At 37.1% G+C, this 20,028-nt stretch overlaps 1 protein-coding gene across 1 annotated transcript; it reads right to left on the minus strand.

Moving 5' to 3' along the window:
• Positions 1 to 1,216: 1,216 nt before the first annotated feature.
• Positions 1,217 to 16,463, minus strand: thop1 (thimet oligopeptidase 1). The gene is made up of 13 exons (XM_048172405.1): positions 16,317 to 16,463; positions 15,423 to 15,629; positions 13,500 to 13,648; positions 13,123 to 13,230; positions 12,925 to 13,027; positions 11,779 to 11,939; positions 11,516 to 11,651; positions 8,748 to 9,114; positions 4,616 to 4,817; positions 4,352 to 4,538; positions 3,027 to 3,155; positions 1,670 to 1,806; positions 1,217 to 1,588 (listed from the first exon to the last, which is right to left on the minus strand). Exons 1-13 carry the CDS (start codon positions 16,327 to 16,329, stop codon positions 1,427 to 1,429), a joined length of 2,061 nt encoding a protein of 686 aa, XP_048028362.1. The 5' UTR covers positions 16,330 to 16,463; the 3' UTR covers positions 1,217 to 1,426.
• Positions 16,464 to 20,028: the final 3,565 nt, after the last annotated feature.

The following is a 20,028-nucleotide window of genomic DNA, read 5'->3' on the forward strand; positions in this document are numbered from 1 at the left end:
ATGAGCAGTGCCTGGTTTTCTCCACACATACCGTTTAGAATTAAGGCCAAAAAGTTCTATCTTGGTCTCATCAGACCAGAGAATCTTATTTCTCACCATCTTGGCAAACTCAATGCGGGCTTTCATGTGTCTTGCACTGAGGAGAGGCTTCTGTCGAGCCACTCTGCCATAAAGCCCCGACTGGTGGAGGGCTTCAGTGATGGTTGACTTTCTACAACTTTCTCCCATCTCCCGACTGCATCTCTGGAGCTCAGCCACAGTGATCTTTGGGTTCTTCTTTACCGCTCTCACCAAGGCTCTTCTCCCCCGATAGCTCAGTTTGGCCAGACGGCCAGCTCTAGGAAGGGTTCTGGTCATCCCGAACGTCATTTAAGGATTATGGAGGCCACTGTGCTCTTAGGAACCTTAAGTGCAGCAGAATTTTTTTGTAACCTTGGCCAGATCTGTGCCTTGCCACAATTCTGTCTCTGAGCTCTTCAGGCAGTTCCTTTGATCTCATGATTCTCATTTGCTCTGACATGCACTGTGAGCTGTAAGGTCTTATATAGACAGATGTGTGGCTTTCCTAATCAAGTCCAGTCAGTATAATCAAACACAGCTGGACTCAAATGAAGGTGTAGAACCATCTCAAGGATGATCAGAAGAAATGGACAGCACCTGAGTTAAATATATGAGTGTCACAGCAAATGGTCTGAATACTTAGGACCATGTGATATTTCAGTTTTTTTTTTTTTTTATAAATCTGCAAAAATGTCAACAGTTCTGTGTTTTTCTGTCAATATGGGGTGCTGTGTGTACATTAATGAGGGAAAAAATGAACTTAAATGATTTTAGCAAATGGCTGCAATATAACAAAGAGTGAAAAAATTAAGGGGGTCTGAATACTTTCCGTACCCACTGTATATATATATATATATATATATATATATATATATATATATATATATATATATATATATATATATATATTCTTAATATGTCTTAATTTTATTTAAGCAAAATATAATTTCTTGTTTTTATTTCTTTAGATTTTGGGGTGAAATTCATCCAATATTAAGTTAATGCTTTCCTAGTGACCTGTTGTGAATCATGTAACTGGTATCCCGTATGTGACATCAGCCAAATTATCTGTTATGAGTGCACTGAAGCAGTTCCTTGGCATTTTCTACAGGGAATTCATTAAGCTCCATAGAAAACAGTTAAAACACAACAAGGGTGTCATTTGGAGATTTTTTTTTTTTTTTTTTGGGGGGGACAGATTTCAATACAATTTTCAATTTTAAAACAATGTTTCAAACATCCATAGTGAAAGCTCTTTACACAAGTGCAGGGTTGGGAGAATGTGTGATAAGTGAATGAGCTTTTAGGGTTTTTCTTAGGAGGTATCAGTCTGAGGCTTTAACGGCTTAGCCTAACATTCAGGCAGTCAGCAGGCACAGGGCGTGCCAGACTCCAGCTCAACCGTAAGTCCTTTGCTCAGGAGGAACGCATCCTGCTTTGGTTCTCTTCCCAAAAACTTCTTCAGCATGTCAGCAGCATCCTCAGAGCCTCCAGGCTTCAGAATGCACTTCCTGTAGTCCAGACCCACCTGTTTAACATGAAAATATGATTAGACATACAAAAGGCATATTTATGCACAGGACCCACAAGCACTTTAGGTTAAGCTAACCTTAGGGTCCATGATGCCTTCTTGTTTAAAACGGGCAAAGAACATGTCCATGGAAAAGACTTCACTCCACAGGTAACCGTAGTACTGAGCATCATATCCTCCTGCCAGGTGACCGAAGGTGGCAGGCATGTTTGTCCCTGTAAGAACACAGAAGAAAGAAAGAAGACATTTTCAAATATTAATTTTATATATTTGTGCTATTTTTGCTGTAGGTCAGTGGTTCCCAAACTGTTTTAAAGTGTCGTACCCCCTGAGGCATTTAACATCTTTCTATGTTCCCCCTCTCTCTTTCACTTAGACTGCAGTTACACCTTTTTGAAGAATACAAAAGTGCGATTTTGGCAGAAGCACTTGGAAGGCGATCATTTGTTTATATAAAGAATATGCATTTCCATTTTTTTCGAAAATGACTGATCGCTTCGCTAGATAAGACCCTTAATCCTTGTCTGGTATCGTTTAAAGCCCTTTGAAGCTGCACTGAAACTGTAATTTTGACCTTCAACCGTTTGGAGGCCACTGAAGTCCACTGTAAGGAGAAAAATCCTGGAATGTTTTCATCAAAAACCTTAATTTCTTTTCGACCGAAGAAAGAAAGACATGAACATCTTGGATGGGGGTGAGTAAATTATTAGGAAATTTTTATATGAAAGTGAACTAATCCTTTAAGGGACAATATTTGCCCCCTTAAATTGATTTTCCAGTGCATTTTTCCCCTTTATAAATACATTTATAAAATAAATAATGTTTTAAATACAAAAAAAAAAAAAGTTCAATAGACTAGTAGATTGAAATGTACATCACTTAATATTACCCTTTTGTAATATTAAGTAAATATCAGTAAATCAATTTTCTGGTATGAGAAGTTAGGGTTAACATTACTAGTACATTACCGGTATGATGCTATGTGTGAACAAAGAATAAGATTAGAGTCATGAGCACGTATGAGGGCCGGACATGCTGGTGTAAGTAGTTCGCTTTGGGCCACTCATAAAGTCCTGTGGGAGCTGTTTGCAGTAAGCTTTGCTGCTTTTGATTTTCTAAGTAAACGTGCTAGACAGATGCATCTCGAGCTCGAGACCCAGCCTTTTCTATTCATCAGGGCTGGGGCTCTGCATTCACTATTGCGTACTACAATAACTGCAGTACTACATCAACTTTTATGCGTCTCATGTTTTTAACAACGAAAACGCATTCTGTGTGATCATCCCTTTATGCCCATCACTCAGAAGTATTGCACAGATTATGAAACCAAAGTGCTTCTCATTCCAGGTGGTAACTATATGTACAATTAACTAGTAATTCCTCACTGTGTTCATTTAGTGAAATTATTTTTATTTTGTTACTGAGACCAAAATACCTGGTGAAGCAGGAATTCCCAGGATGTCCAGGCAGAGTTTGGCATACTCCTCAGCCGGGTCAAGCCCATTCTTTGTGTGCAAAGCCTGGTCCACCTTAGCCAGAACAATCTGCCTCAAGTTAAACAACCCTGAAAAACAGGAAGGAGCCTTTAATAAGCCAGACTTCTTAAAGGATTAGTTCACTTTCAAATTAAAATTTCCTGATAATTTACTCACCCCCATGTCATCCAAGATGTCCATGTCCTTCTCTCTTCAGTCAAAAAGAATTTAAGGTTTTTGATATAAACATTCCACGATTTTTCTCCATATAGTGGACTTCAATGGCCTCCAAACGGTTGAAGGTCAAAATTACAGTTTCATTCTGCATTCTACACGATCCCAGACGAGAAATAAGGGTCTTATCTAGAGAAACCATCACTCATTTTCTAAAAAAATTTACAATTTTATACATTTTAACCATAAATGGTCATCTTCAACTAGCTCTGTTCTTCTTCTCTATTAGAATTCCGGCAGTGTAGACACTGCTAAGTGTATTACTGCCCTCCTCAGGTCAAAGTTTGAACTAAATTGTCATACTATATGCAAGTATATAACAATTAGTTCAAACTTTGACCTGTGGAGGGCAGTAATACACTTAGAAGTGTTTACACTGCCGTAATTCTAATAGAGAAGAAGAGAGCTAGTTCAAGATGAGCATTTATGATTAAAATGCATAAAATTTTAATTTTTTTTTTAGAAAATGAGCAATGGTTTCTCTAGATAAGACCCTTATTTCTCGTCTGGTATCGTGTAGAGCTCTTTGAAGCTGCAATGAAACTGTAATTTTGACCTTCAACCGTTTGGGCTCCATTGAAGTCCACTATATGGAGAAAAATCCTGGAATGTTTTCATCAAAAACCTTAATTTATTTTTGACTGAAGACAGAAAGGACATGGACATCTTGGATGACATGGGAGTGAGTAAATTATCAGGAAAATTTAATTTGAAAGTGAACTAATCCTTTCATAGATATAAATCTGTGAATATTGGAGGACATTTTTTCACAGCAATCCGAGTTGCTGGTTGTATAGGAGGGGTTGAATAAAAAGATGTCAGCCAAAAAGGAAAACTGTTTTCAAGTGTTAATACATTGTAATAAACAGCTTACAAAGACAACTTCCCTTTGGATTTACAGTGACAGAATCATTCATAATACGACTAGGAAAGTGAGTGTCAAATTAGTAATTACAGTGTAAACTTATTTCATTTTGATTTGTAGCTAGCAGATGATAAGTTCAGGTTTTTGTTTGTGAAAATGACCACTGTCCGTTTTGTCTATGGTCACCTGTGTTAGCAAGTCTGGACTTGATGAGTTTGTCCAGAAGCTCCTCTGGAATGGGGTTTCCTGTTTTGTAGTGTTTGGACATGCGCTGCAGTGGCTCCTTCTCCCAGACCCAGTTCTCCAACATCTGAGACGGAGCTTCCACAAAATCCCTCTCAACATGAGTCCCGCTGAACATTGCAAAGTCAGCCTGAACAAACAAAATACAATCTTCACACACTGCAAAATAATTGCAACCTAAGTGACATTAAAAGCCTTAATTCAGACCTGAGCACAAAGCTGGTGCATCACATGTCCAAACTCATGAAAGTACGTTTCCACTTCGTCGTGCTGCAGCAGGGATGGCGCGTCAGCGGTGGGCTTGCTGAAATTAGCCACCATGGCAGCCACAGACATTTGCCTGGTCCCGTCCGGGAGCAAACAGCCGGGCTGCAGGCCAAAGCATGCAGCATGGCCGTACTTACCCTCCCTACAGAGATAAGGGAGAATTAGCGATTAATCCATCTGAACTGACATGGAGGCTCTGCGCTCAGGAGATTAATGGGTTCTAGGTCTCAGAAATCCTCAGAAGCTACCTGTTCACCCTTAAAGGGGTACTTCACCACTGGCAAAATGGGCTTTCAATAAAAATCCATGCTGATTTGTTGTTCCGGGTTGCGTCCGTTGCTAGAGCTATACGGAGAGGCTGGAGCAGCTGAAAAGGGTCCGCTGTCATTATACAGTATGAGAGAGGCTTCTAGAGGTGGAATCACTGATGCCTCATGCTGTTTATTTTTACACGTGAGGTCGAGCGCTGTGCAGAGAGCGTTGACGCACCAGATCATTTAAAACACTGACAGTGAAACGGTATGACCACAGAACACTACAGTACAGTACATGCTGTCATATCGTTATAAAGTAATTAATTTCCTGATTACACCGCGGTCCAAATTATTATGCAAGTGACATATCAGTACGATTTCAATAGAATAAACGTTCAGATTTTAGTTTTTCTAAGAAAATGTTTGTTTGTTTATGTATCCATGTCTTTTTCAAACTGGTATCAATCTCAGACAAAATAATTTGCCAGATCTATGGAAACCCTACTTAGAGGTTGTTCCACATTATTAAGCAAGTCACAGTTCTCATGAAATATGGGAAGGAACAAATATCTTTCTGAAGATGAAAAGCATGAAATGGTGTAATGTTGTGCAAAAGGCATTAAAACAACTAATATTGTGTGAAACTGAATGGAGATTATCAAATTATCATAAGATTTGTGAGTGATTTAGAGCACAGCAGAACTCGGTCAGATAAAAGGCTTATTAATGAAAGTTCCTGTCAAAAAAATTAATTGTATTAAAAGGGCAGCTATAAAAAAAATAAATAAAAAAAAACAGTGTTGAGCAGAAAAGGTATTTGAAGCTGCTGGTGTCTCTGGAGTCTCAAGAAGCTCTCCATGCAGGATGGCAGATGTGCGTAAAAATGCATTTTAGCCACCACTAACCAAACCTCACAAAGAGAAACATTTAAAGTGGGTGTAGAAGACTCATTTTTAAATAGTTTTATTCACTGACGAATGCCGTACTACAATGGATGGTCTAAATGGATGGATTTCTGGATGGTTGGTGAATGGCCACCACGTTCCAACAAGACTGTAACGTCAGCAGGGAGCTGGCGGGTGATGATTTGGGCTGGAATGAGATGGAAGGTACCTTTAAGCCCCGGGTATACTTCACTTTCCATGCCCGGACGCGTCACGCGCGCAGTCACGTCCGCTCGTCTTTCAAAGTATACTACACCACGGATGCGTGCGGATGACTGCGTTCGTCACATGCGCAGTACAGCTTTTTTCTATGCTCTACCTGACATCGGAGAGCAGCACTGAGTCGTGTCATCAACGTGACATTCACTGGGCATGATCGGAGAAGGAAAGAAGTGCATCCTTTCCCATATTTTACTTATCCCCTCCATGAATTTGCCACCCTAAATAAGTCTTTGTACTCTTTAAACATGAATTGTACAAATGTGGTTACTTTCTAATCTTTCTGCACAAACGCTGGTCAAGTTCGCTGTCCATTGTCGTGTTTTTCTCTTTTTTCAAGCGTGTTTTTAAACCGGTCTTATCACACTCTTCTTTGACGGCTGAACACTGTGCTCAATACTGTGCGTATTGCCACCTAGTGGACTCTTCTATACTGCTTGTGCATGCGCTGTTGCACGCGGACTGTCCGCACGGCCTCGAAATTTGGCCTGCACGCGGCCAGGGTATGCGGCCTGCCGCGAGCCCTCCGCATGACGAAAATTACGTCATGCGGACGGTGCACGAACGCGGACGGCCGAAGTATACACGGGGCTTTAGGGTCTCTGAGGGTATTAAAATGACTTTTGCAAGATATGTGGAGTTCATAACTGGCCATTTTCAGCAATAGTATAAAAAGGAGGATTAGTGCCTTCTGAAATACAATGCACTATGCACTATCCCATGCTGCAAAAAAACACCACAGCAATAAAACTGTTTGAAAATGCATTTCTGCACCCACTGTAAAATGTTTCTCTTTGTGAGCTTTGGTTTGGAGTGGCTGAAATGCATCTTTACGCAACACTGACAGCCTGCGTTGAGAGGTTCTCAAGACTCCAGAGACACCAGCAGCTTCCAATACCTGTTTGCTGCTCAACACTGCTCTCAATGAAAAATGCAGAACAGTTTATGCGTTCATTACCTCAAGGCTAGATTACTGTAATGCTCTACTGGGTGGTTGTTCCGCTCACTTGATAAATAAACTACAGCTCGTACAAAATGCAGCAGCTAAAGTTCTTACTAGAACTAGGAAGTACGACCATATTAGCCCAGTTCTGTCAATGCCTGCATTTGCTTCCTGTTAAACATCGTATAGATTTTAAAATCTTGCTAATTACTTACAAAGCACTAAATGGTTTAGCTCCCCAGTACCTGAGCGAGCTCTTAAAGCATTATAGTCCTTCACGTCTATTGCGATCTTCAGAATTCAGGCCAGCTGATAATACCTAGAATATCAAAATCAACCGCAGGCGGTACATCCTTCTATTTGGCACCACTGGAAACTCTGGAACAATCTTCCTAGCACTGTTCAGGAAGCAGACACACTCTGTCTGTTTAAATCTAGACTAAAAACGCATCTCTTTAACTTGGCATAAACATAACACATTAATCAATTTATATTTTCAAATCCGTTAAAGGATTATTAGGCTGCATAAATTAGGTCAGCCTGGAACCGGGAACACTTCCTATAACACCAGATGTACTCATTACATCAGAAGGAAGAATGGCATCTACGCTAATATTAGTCTTTTTGTTTATCCCAAGGTTTATCGTAGTCAACCGGATCCGGGCCGTATCCAGGTGAGACCGAGGACCGGTGTCCTGGCACAACCACAACGCAGCCCTGAAGTATCAGCAGAGATCGAGTCAACTAGACCATCCATTGTGAAGGCCTCATCGACACGACAGCCAGTGACACAATTCCTCAACTGGATGGAACTGAAATAAATACTTCTGAATGTTGCGATCCTATCGGACTTATGATAGCAACCTGAATCGCAACAAAGCACTGTTCGCCAGAGGAGAACTGGCCCCCCGACTAAGCCTGGTTTCTCCCAAGGTTTTTTTTCTCTCCATTTTAACACCTATTTGCCACCTGATGTCACCTGTCGGAGTTTGGGTTCCTTGCCGCTGTTCGCCGTTTGGCTTGCTTAGTTGGGGACACTTGACATTTGATATTCAACAGTGCTTTGATCTGCCTGCATTGACACTATTCTTTAAGAGCTGCTGTGCAGCCAAAATTATATACCAGTTATCAATGTAAAGCTGCTTTGACACAATCTGCATTGTAAAAAGCGCTATATAAATAAAGGTGACTTGACTTGATGTAATTTGTCATGCGGAGGGCTTGTGGCTGATTATTACAGCCCAAATTTCGAGACAGGACAGAAGAGTCCACTAGGTGGCATTACGCACAGCACTGAGCACAATGTACAGTCGCCGAAGAAGAGTGTCTGAAGAGCAATTCAAAAACAAGACAAGACGAGTAAACTCAGAAGCATGCCTTTTCCATCATTTTTGATTCCTGTTCTCTTGGTGTATCTTCTGAACTATGTTGCAATGGTGGATGCACTATTTTTCTGCTCCGATCCTGCCCAGTGAATGTCTGGTTGATGACACGATGTTTGGTAAAAGTATAGAAAAAAATTGTACTGCGTATGTGTCGAACTCGGTCATCCGTGCGGATACTTGGTTTAGTATACTTTGAAAGATGTGCGGATGCGACTGTATGAGAGACGTGTTCGGGCACGGAAAGTGAAGTATACCCGGGCTTAAGAATGAAAGATTTTCAGATCCCCACAAGAACAATTTCTGTAGAAACCAGGTATGAGTGTTTACCTGGGGAAAAGATCCAGATAAAACTGGCCCACCACCTGGCCGGAGGAGCGGTCTTTAACGCAGTACAGCGTCACATCATCGTGCCAGACAGGTGCTCCCTCCACCTGCTGAAAGGTGAGATTAAGCAGCTCCTGGTAGATGTCCAGAAGACCCTTGGTAACCACCTCCATTGGGAAATATTCCTTTAGCTGGTTCTGATCCACAGCATACTGTGTCTCTTCCACCTGGGTCATGTAGTAGCGTGTGTCCCATGCGTGGAGTTCTCCAGTGAAGGGCAAATTTCTCTTCTGGCTCTCCTGTTCCTTCAGCTTCAGAATAACAGCCCTCTCTTCCTCACCCAGGGGCTTTAGTTTACGGGCCAGATCCTCTACAGGAGGAAACAGAACAAAGGGTTAAACACAATAGCACAAAGATGTATTAAATTAACACCTTACAATAAGGTTAAATTTGTCAACATTAGTTAAATATATTAGTTGACATCAACTAACAATGAAAATACAGCATTTATTAAATAAACCATTTATTACACTTATTAACTTATCAACATTTACAAATACATTAACAAAAACAAAAGTTGTATCTGTTAATATTATTTAATGGACCTGAGCCAACATTTTTATTAACTAAAGTTAACGGTAGGGCTGCAACAACTAATTGATAAAATCGATTATTAAAGATAATGAATTATCAATTAATCGCATCTGCGCGTTGTGCCCGGGAAACCATCAGCCAGTCATGTTGCTTTACAGTACAGAATAACCCATTTCTATGGACAAAACGCTTATGAAAATCAGGACTCACAGGGAGCTGAAGAAAGGTACATGATCCAAGTTGTCAGAAACATGAGAATGCTTTATATTTATAAGCTATTCAAAAAAAGAGCATAAGCGTTTATCACATCTTGCTCTGTCTTGCTTTGACAGATGCATGTGCTGTTTAATGCAAAGTGTAACCATTTAGCATTTTCTGACAACAAACGTCTTGTTAAACTTACAGACTTCAATGAACAAGTGCAGGTGCACGCATGTGCATCAAACAGACATACACATTTTGCTTAAATATTTTTTGTTGGAAATTATGTGTAGGTTTAAAAATATACATGTAACAAGTAATCATATTTATGAGAGCAGTAACAGTAAAGGCACTATTGTTGGAATAGCCCATTAAAGGGTTAGTTCACCCAAAAACAAAATTTCTGTCATTAAGTACTCACTCTCATGTCGTTCCAAACCCGTGAGACCTTCGTTCATCTTATGTATCCCATAGAAAGTAATGTAATTTCCATCATTCAAGGTCCAGAAAGGTATTAAAGAAATTGTTAAAAATAGTCAACGTGAGTGGTTCAACCTTAATGTTATGAAGTGACGAGTATACATATATGCATTGTGATGCTCATGTGAACAGCTGCCGTTTGGACGTAAACACAGAAGTGCTGAACTGCGTTCATCATGTTCGAGTCTGAGCGGGTAAAGAAGAAATTGTTGAATAAAGTTATTTTTGTTTTGTTTTTGTGCACAAAAAGTCTTCTTGTCGCTTCATAACATTAAGGTTGAACCACTGTAGTCACGTTGACTATTTTGACAATGTTTTAACTACTTTTCTGGACCTTAAAGGATGGCAATTATGTTGCTTTCTATTGGGGATAAAAAAAAACTTTAGATTTCATCAAAAATATCTTAATTTGTGTTCTGAAGATGAACAAAGGTCTTATGGGTTTGTAACGACATAAGCACTGGTGTGGTTGAGCACTTAAAGACAAATTTATTTTTTGGGTGAACTAGACTGTTCAGTGTTTGTGAATGTGTGTGTTCTTTAGATCTCGTACAAGTTAACATTTTGTGCTTATTTTCAATTAAGTCATTTTAATTTCTGCTTTAAAATAGTAAGCAATCACTTGTTTTTAAGTTTAGAATGTAATGTTTGTATTTTAACCCTTTTTTGCTTATAAATGTACAGCATTCACTATATTTGTTTTCATAGTCTTTATATTACACATTTAGAGTACAACATTGGGCAAGATGTGGATTAATATTGTTTAAAATAATGGATTAAAATGAATTTTTAATTGAAAATAAAAATGTTTAATCTTGAATCATTGAAATTTTCCCATCCAATTAATCAAGAAAAAAAAAAAACAGATTAAGTTAACAGATTAGTTAACAGATTAATAAATACTGTAATAATTTAAATCACCTATTGTTAATGCATTAACCAACATGAACTAATGGAACCGTATTGTAAAGTGTTACCAAATACACTATCGTTCCAAAAAACAACAACAACAAAAAACTAAATTAAAATGAACTGTTTGTCCGTTTTTAATATGTTTGAAAATGAAAAGTTTATGCCTGTGATGGTAAAGTTGAATTTTCAGCAGTCTTCAGTGTCACATGATCCTTCAGAAATCATTATAATATTCCGATTTGGTTCTCAAGAAACATTTATTATTATGCTAAAAACGGTTGCACTGCTTATCGTTTTTGTGGAAACCGAGAGACATTTTTTGTCAGGTTTTTTTTTTTTTTTAAATAGAAATATTATACATACCTTTACTGTCAACTTTGATTAATTTAATCCATCCTTGCTAAATAAAAGTAGTTATTTCTTTAAAAAAAACAAACTCTAATAAATAATATTAGAAGAAGAAGAAGAAGATGATTCAGCATTTTAAAGAAGATTCAGCTCCAATCTCAGCCCTATTCTTTTACATAATGAGACTCATCTTTTTACTTATGGATACCTTTCCATGTAAAGATAGCAGACATTACCGAGGAAAGTTGCAACCTTCTTGGAGGCCTTGGCCATGTTCATCTCAAGCACAAAGTCAGCGTGAGTGCTGAATCCCAGCAGACTGCTCTTCTTAGAGCGCAACTCTATAAGCTCCTTCAGAATAGCAGAGTTCTCCTATCAGGGGAATCAATATAATAACATTATTAAAATTATTCATTTGCATTATGTTAAAGCATCTCCCTCATAGTGTTTTCAGGTAGCATTCTAATTCTGGTTACAGGTGATTTCTAGGATGTCTGACCTCTTTGCAGCGTGAGTTGAATGCCTCCTCTAACTTCTTCCGTGTCTCTGGGACAAAGCATTTCTTCATGGTGGGGAAATAATGAGGATACTTCAGAGTGAGCTTTAGTTTTCCAGACTCATCCTTTTCCAGAGAGTTGAGGAAATCTTCAGGAAGCCCACCTAAAAAACATTTACCCCATGCATTATTCATCAAAACTACATGTAACAGGAAAAAAAAAACTGTTTACATGAGCACTGTTTATCAGGGAACTAAAAGTAGCAATGCTAGTAATTGCTCAGAATTTTTTAAAATCAATGCAGTTTTTCCTCAACATGTTGAAGTGTAGTGTGACACAACACTATTTGTGATGTTTATTTTTTTTTTTGTCAATGAATTGTGTGCAGCTGATCAAGCTGAGGCAATAAACAAACTCCTAAAATAAAATATGCCCCCTTTCATTTTGCATTGAAAAGTATGATTTTAATGCATCATGTGCATTCGTCTATATAAATAAATGGTTCACAGACTGCAAATAATTTCTGTGTGAGGAATTTTACATCTTTTTTTCCCTACTGTTTTGTAGGAATTTTTTTTAATACAAAAATGGACTTTCTGTCCAACTGATTTTTTTATTTCTATTGAAATAATATATATTAAAATCTTTATTATTTTGAATGGAATATTGTTACCTAAAATTGTAATTTTAATTATATCATGGCGTAAACCTGATGCACCCTCAAAATACCTTCAATGTAGTTATTAACGTTGGTCGTCTTTGCATGTCAAGTTCAGCTCTGTTCAATTGTCACATTGCCAAAAGGCTCTGTCACTCCAGTCATTAAAAATCAATAATCGTTTAATCGACAGAAATAATGCAAAGTGAGAAAATTAATATCAAATCAACTAATAAAAAAAATAAATAAATTAAAAAAAGTGAATACATGCCTCTAAGTATTGGCATAGTTACTGTGTAAATTATATTTACTAGCTTTTACCAATTGCAAATGCAGTGTTCTACACTTAGGGTAAACTATGTAAAACAATTATTATACACCCAAAGTTGCAATACACTTTATTATAATATTAAAATGAGAATAACTGACTTAAGTAGACACTAAATCAAATCCTCAGTGTCTCTGAAAGGAAAGTACTCTGCCCACCCACCAAGCTCCTCTCGAGAGAAACACAGGCAAGTCGTATCTTCATTCAGGTGTTTGTTGAAATCGATACACAGAGTGCTCATTTTTTTCTTGATCTTTTTGATCTCCTGTTACAGGAAAGACAAAACTCAGTTACAGGCTAGAAAAGAGTGTTTGCGCTATTGTTACATGTCAAACTGAAAGGAAGATCTTAATATCTGACCTCCTGCATCTCTTTGGAAAGATGGAGGCCATTTCTCTTCCCAAGCTTTATGAGTCTTTCCATATATCGCTTGGCCTCGGGTGTCAAACTCTCATCTGACAGCTTCTCCTGTTAAAAAAACAAAAAAAAAACAACAACAATAAAAATAAAAATATAAAAATGAAAAATAAAAAAACTATGGGATGATAAGATGTTTAGAGAAGGTGTTTTAAACTTACATCACCTTTACCTGTTTTTATATCGTTCATGGCTAATAAAATTATTTGGTAAAGTCAGTTAACAGGTTTCCTCAGCTTTCTCAAAGCTTAGTTCAGTCCCTGAGAGATACTAGCGTTTAGTTCCTGAGAGAGATGTATTAGTGCTCGGTCCCTGCTCACCTCCAGAGCCACGATTCTCTGATAAACATCCTCCCTCATACTCATCTCCACATCAAACTCTGACAGCTTCTTATCGGCTTCTGTGCTGGCCGTACGGACATCCTTACAGGAGGACACATGCTGAGGGAAATCCAACATGTTCCGCTGAACTGCAAAAAAAATAAAAAATAAAGTTGAATGAACATGAACCAATTTAAATAATTAGCCTTTAGATTAGAGATGCACAGATACTATGTTTCTTTGATACTAATAGCTAGGGGCGTAATGGTACATGTATTCGTCTGAACCATACAGTATGTGTAACAGTTTGTTTCATGCAGTCACACAACAAATACAGTCAGTCACAGGTGATCCACACTCCAATCCAGAAGGGGGTATGCACGGTAATGCAACACTGCCAGTAAAAAGTGCAGAAGAAGAAGAGACAATCGATCGATATGTTTAAATGCAATCTCTCAAAGAGTGTTTCATCTACTGAAGGATATCAATAAAACAGCTTGAGAATAATCTCACGCAGCATTAGATTTACTTCAGGCATTTATTGATGACAGCATGTTAGTTCGCTTGAGAAATTAACTAGAGAGGAGCATTTGAGGTTCCGGAAGAGGTTTGTTCTTGTGCATTATTCAGGTTCAGTTGAGCTTCTGCTTATGTTCACTGTTCAATATTTACATGTGAATAAAAGCCTCAATTAAATCTATTCATCATTAAAAGCGATCGAGTCTCTTCAAAAAATTTGACTATACTGCTCAATTCATATGGATTAGTTTTACAATCTCTTTATGAACTTTTTGAGGCATCAAAGTGATAATTGCAAAGGCAGTCAATGGAGAGACATACATCTCTTTGATTTCATCAAAAAGACACACTTTATTTGTGTTCCGAAGATGAACGAAAGCCTTACAGGTATAGAATGACATGAGGGTGAGTAATTAATGACAGAATTTTCATTCTGGGGTGAACTAACCCTTTTTAATATGTTAGTAACATAATAGCAAAAGTAACACAAAGCTATTTGCGATTATTGGATGGGAGGAGCACTACAAATAATGTTTGGTGTAGGGAAAAAAAGCAGACCTGGCAACCCTGGCTTGAACTACGGGCGATTCATAGGGTTAAAAAGAGCCTGCTTTAACATAGCTATTTTTTTTAACTGTTAATGCGTTATTGTGGCCTTAACCTCAACAGCCCTTCATTCAACATATGAGACATTTTCTTCAAACACAGCAGGAGTTGCAGTCTGACACATTTTTTGATTGACAGGATATAATTGGAGATAGCGAAAATATTGCTTTTATTGGCCGATACATCATCCCTATTTTAAATTATATGTGCGTTTCTTTGAATTCAACATAACATCAATATTACATCAATCTATGAAGAATGAAAAGAAAAATTAAAGGGGCTTTTTTTTCTTTTCTTTTTTTTTAGATGGAATTAAAAAACAGCTAATTCAACGCCTTAACAATGAACCACAGTGGGGAGCGCACAGGCTGGTCAACGTGTCATTATGCAAAAAGTGCTGAATGGTGTATACCACTGCACACAGCTTTCCTGCACACTCAGACTTTTTTTTCTATGGACCTTACAAATGTAGATAGACAGAGAAACCTGGCATGTAACTTTGTAAATGTCACATCTGGGCTGAAATATTATGTTTAAAAGTAATCAGAAACAAACAATAATCTAATAACCAAAGAATATAAATGTTGTGAAAATAAAATTCTATTTATTAGTGAAATATAAGTATATCAGTATCATGTTGTGCAAAATAAGTGTTACATCAGATTTAAATCATTTTGTGTACAACACATTTGCAACCATTACATTTTAAGTGTCCTAGGCTTGATTTTTTTTAAGCAAAATAATATTTAATAATAATAATAACTAAACCTTGATAATAATGTTTCAATTGATTTCTACCTGTGTACTCTACTTCCACATCAGCCAGGGCCTTCAGGGTGTTCTCATAGCTGACACTGGCCAAGTCCAGGGCGCCAACAGTGTCATACACCTTTTTGGTCTTGGCAATAAGCTCTTCAGTAAGCTGGTGGATCTGGTCAGGAGTGAGGTCCCAGCGCAAACGGTTGACATCACAGACCCGATCCCCAGAGCCAAACACAACTTCACCTGAACAATGAAGATGACAACTTAGATTGCTTAGATTGAAAAATACAACAGTATGAGTATCACATTGAACAAAAATGTGGATCTAGAAACATGATCTGTTAATAAATCACATAATTTCTACATAACTTCTACCATCTGGTAATACAGTACATTCAGAAAGACCTTTAAGTAATAAAAACGTTTTATTGCAATTACCTTTAACGCCAAATGAAAACTGATATCTGCTCGTTTCATTTATTGTGAATGATATTGCTAAGGGTGTGCGATGAGTTTGCTATTAAATCTTAGAGCTTAAAGGTTAACCAGCTAACCTTGCTCTACGTGAACAAGTTGAGACAGTGTTATGAATATAAAAACAGTATCAGAAGAATATTGAAGAAATGTTTTTGTAAACGAAGAAATCGTGAAGATTAATAAGTCTCCTGCATTATGAAATTTGGGCCCTGTCATTGTGGGACGAACGGCGAAGTCTCGTGTGTTTTCACTTGTCGGAACCGGATGGCGGATGCGGAGTCGAGCGGCACCAGCTGACCGAACTTCACAGCTGACACACCGTATATTAGCTCACTGCGCTAACGAGCTACAAACACCACGTCGGAACTACTTAAGCTTCTTTTAAGCAGCAGACAGGTATGTTCATGTTCTTATATTCTAGCGGACATAATAGCGGCTTCTTCTATATCTTACCTGTAGGTGCCATTTTCCACTCAGTCAGAACACCGCGTGTATCAACGACGATTCAAAGAACCTATAATAGCCGCTCAGTCACTCTTCCTGCTCCGGTCACATGGCCCTTTGTGGACCCCGCGATTGGTTGGAGACTTCTGCAACGTTACAATTATCTATCGTAGCCTAATAATAATATCGTTCGTGACAATTTTCGATTCGCACTAATTTGAGGTGAAATAATAGTAATTATAGTAATACGTAGTTATTTTTTTAAACATCATTCATCATTTTGTAATGACTTTTTTTTTTAAGAGATTCATGGGCTTTTTCAGGTTTTATGCCCAGGCAGGGGTTGATTTTTTTTTTATTAGGCCTACTAGATTTCTACTCTTTATTTATTTATTTATTTATTTTTATAGGCTATATTAAGATACTACCATGATTTATTTTTGCTACTTTTCATATGCATTTTATAAAACAAAGTGAAGTAAACACAAACTATGCTATTCAAATATTTGGTGAAAATAATTCATTTCATTTGTTTTTAATTGTCCTTTCCACCACACCAAACAATTTTGCTCTTAATAAAGTTTTTCCCTAAACATTTCAGGTAGCGAACATTTCCTCAGTAATTTCGTTAACAATGAATAATTTGAACATTATATCCAGGGGCGGCGCTAGGGTTGGGCTAAGGGGGCTGGAACCCCAAATGTTTTTCCAAAAGCCCTGAAACTTTCAGGTTTGAGGTTTCTGTGCTGCGTGTTTTAAAGAGAAGTGTGCATCCGAAAATACAATGTAGACTGAGACTCTATATCACAACTAAAAAGATGTTTGAGCCCTCTTTCATGACCAGGTACAAGTCAATGCTGTTTCTTTGTTCCATTTGCACTCTGTACATGGGTTGAAGCTCTCAGTTTTGAGCTTCCAAAGTGCACCAGACTAATGCATTTAACCTTAAAATACACAAACATTTCTTACCGGGGGGCATGCCCCCAGACCCCCCTAGATGATGGTATATAATGTACATTTTATGAACTTTAACCAAGAATACTACAAAAAACGCTCCTTTCATGTCAGTAAATTAAAATGTCATTGGACAAATATACACTGTAAAAAAAATCCCGTTGTTTCTACGGAAAAATACTGGCAACTGTGGTTACCAGAACAATACTGTAAAAATGACATCAAACCGTAAACATACTTACGGAGTTACATGTGAATTTTACATTTTAAATATGTATATTTAACATTGGATTTCAGTACACTGTAAAAAAAATCCCAGTAAAATTTACGGTAAAATAACATATTTCATTAACTGATATAATGTTAATTTACCAGCCTAATGAAGTACTAATATCTGTTTTGTATCTTTATAATACACTGACAGTCACCAAACACAGTGGTGATAAGAGTCACATGATGAATCAAAGTTCATCACAAGCAGCTTTTCCACAAGCTGAGAAGCACAATACTAATATATAGAAGGAGCACACAGTGTCATTCACACACACACTAAACACCATCATGGTAACATGCATGAAATTTTAAAAATGCAATAAACATTAATTTAACAACATTAGATGTAACATAAAACCCTAATGTACATAACTGATTAGAAAAAAATGAGAAAAACTAAGAAGAAACAGAGTTATTTCAACAAAAATATATCAAATGTGAAGTGTCACGCAGGGAATTGTGGGAATGTCAATTTACGGTTTTTCACTGTAAATTTTACAATGAATTGTTATTTTTCACTTTCAAAAACTGTGAATTTAACGGTATTTTACCGTAAAATTACATTAAATGTACCGTTAGATCTATTACAGTTATTCACCGTATATAGTACGGAAACTTTCTGTAAACCAATGAACAGTTTTTCACCGCAGCATTTTTACAGTCTTTTACTGTTAAAATCACGGTAATTTTTTACAGTGTAGATTTCGGTTAAACCCCGAATGTTTACAATGTCTGGCCCCGCCCCTTATTATGTCCATAAATAATTCACATGGCCTACATAGCCAGTAGCTACAAATTAGGCTATAGCCTATAATTTGTTAGCCACAAGACGATTCTTGATGAATCAAAAAAACAAAAAGTTAGCTATGAATATTAGCCTAGAAAATGCTGCCCTACCAAAATTTGTGATTGCCCCCCAAGTCCAGCAAGCCTAGTACCGGGCCTGGGTCAGATCAGAGGTAAGGACAATCGATAGATGGGTCACATTATTTACAGGTTTTGTGTAACAACAGCAAGGACAGTGTGGCCTTGATTCATGCATAGAGTTTAACAACAGCAGTCGTGAAGAGGACACAATTGTTCAAGACAACAACACGTTTTTTTATTATTATTATTAGCTATCATTATTTTTAATAATAATAGTTTCTTTGATCAGTTATCTATCATCTCTGCAGTAATGTTTCCCCAGGCCTAGTGATGCCTGTAGGCCTAATCTGCCTAATGTGCATAGAGTAAAGACATTTCATGAAAACATTTATTCCAAATGCTCTGAATGAACAACATAACATGAACAGTGTTGGGGTTAACTCATTACAAGTAACTTGAATTACGTAATCAGATTACCTTTTTCAAGTAACTAGTAGCCTAAAGTAACTCGTTACTTTTTCAAATAAGTAATGCAATTTACTTTGTTTTTTACATTGACTGACAGCTCTCCTGTCACCATGTTGAGAGAAATAGGGTAAGCGTCTGTGCGCTGTGTGAACATGATGGGTATTGTAGTTCTAGACTAAATGTGAACATGCATTTACTTTAATCTCACTTGCATGAAAATATTCAGTATTCCTCAAAATGAATAAAAACAGTGAAATGCAATCTCAGAATTTTACGCTAACAAATGCTGATTGAACATGTAATATGCAAATTTTACTCCTGTAATAATTAACTATATTAAATTGCACAAATATACTTTATGTCCTATTTGATGTCTTTGCTGCTGACCTTCAATGATCTAATTCAACCTTACTAATAAGCAAAAATTACTTTAGATTAGATTTACAAATGAGAGTGTTGAATTTTCTTCTCCTGGATCCTTTTTTAATCCAGAATGACATCACAGCTGAAAGGTTTTTTTGAGCTGAGCCCTCTACTGTACTGTACAGCCCAGGTGAGAAAAATAACGTAAAAGTAATGTAACCTATTACTTTTCATAAAAAGTAACAGTCCTTAAAAACATACACTTCAAAAGTTTGGGGTCAGTAAGATTTTTTAATGTTTTAAAAGAAGTATCTTCTGCTCACCAAGCTTGCATTTATTTTATTAAAAATACAAACAAAAACAGTAATATTGTGAAATATTATTCCAATTTAAAAAAGCTGTTTTCTATGTCAATATATAGTAAAGTGTAATTTATTCCTGTGATCCAGGCTGAATTTTCAGCATCATTACTCCAGTCTTCAGTGTCACATGATCCTTCAGAAATCAATCTAATATGATTTGATGCTCAAGAAACATTTATGATTATTATCAATGTTGAAAACGGTTATTTACATTTTTATTTCATGATGCTATGATGAATAGAAAGTTCAAAAGAACAGCATTTGTCTGAAATCTAAATCTTTTGTAACATTAAACACTAACGTTCAAAAGTTTGGGGTCAGTAAGAATTTTAATTTTATTTTGGGGGGATAGAAATAAAATTAATCAATACTTTTATTCATCAAGGATGAGTTAAACTGATCAAAAGTTACAGTAAAGACAATTATAATGTTAG

This window comes from Megalobrama amblycephala, linkage group LG21 (assembly GCF_018812025.1).
Source record: "Megalobrama amblycephala isolate DHTTF-2021 linkage group LG21, ASM1881202v1, whole genome shotgun sequence".
Classification (NCBI taxonomy): domain Eukaryota; kingdom Metazoa; phylum Chordata; class Actinopteri; order Cypriniformes; family Xenocyprididae; genus Megalobrama; species Megalobrama amblycephala.

What these genes read in the sequence shown, in the direction of transcription:
- thop1 (XM_048172405.1), bottom strand. An exon ending in TTTCCAAAGAGATGCAGGAG is followed by an intron (nt 13,028 to 13,122) that starts GTCAGATATTAA and finishes TTCCTGTAACAG; the next exon opens with GAGATCAAAAAGATCAAGAA. An exon ending in GTCCAGACTTGCTAACACAG is followed by an intron (nt 3,156 to 4,351) that starts GTGACCATAGAC and finishes CCTGTTTTTCAG; the next exon opens with GGTTGTTTAACTTGAGGCAG.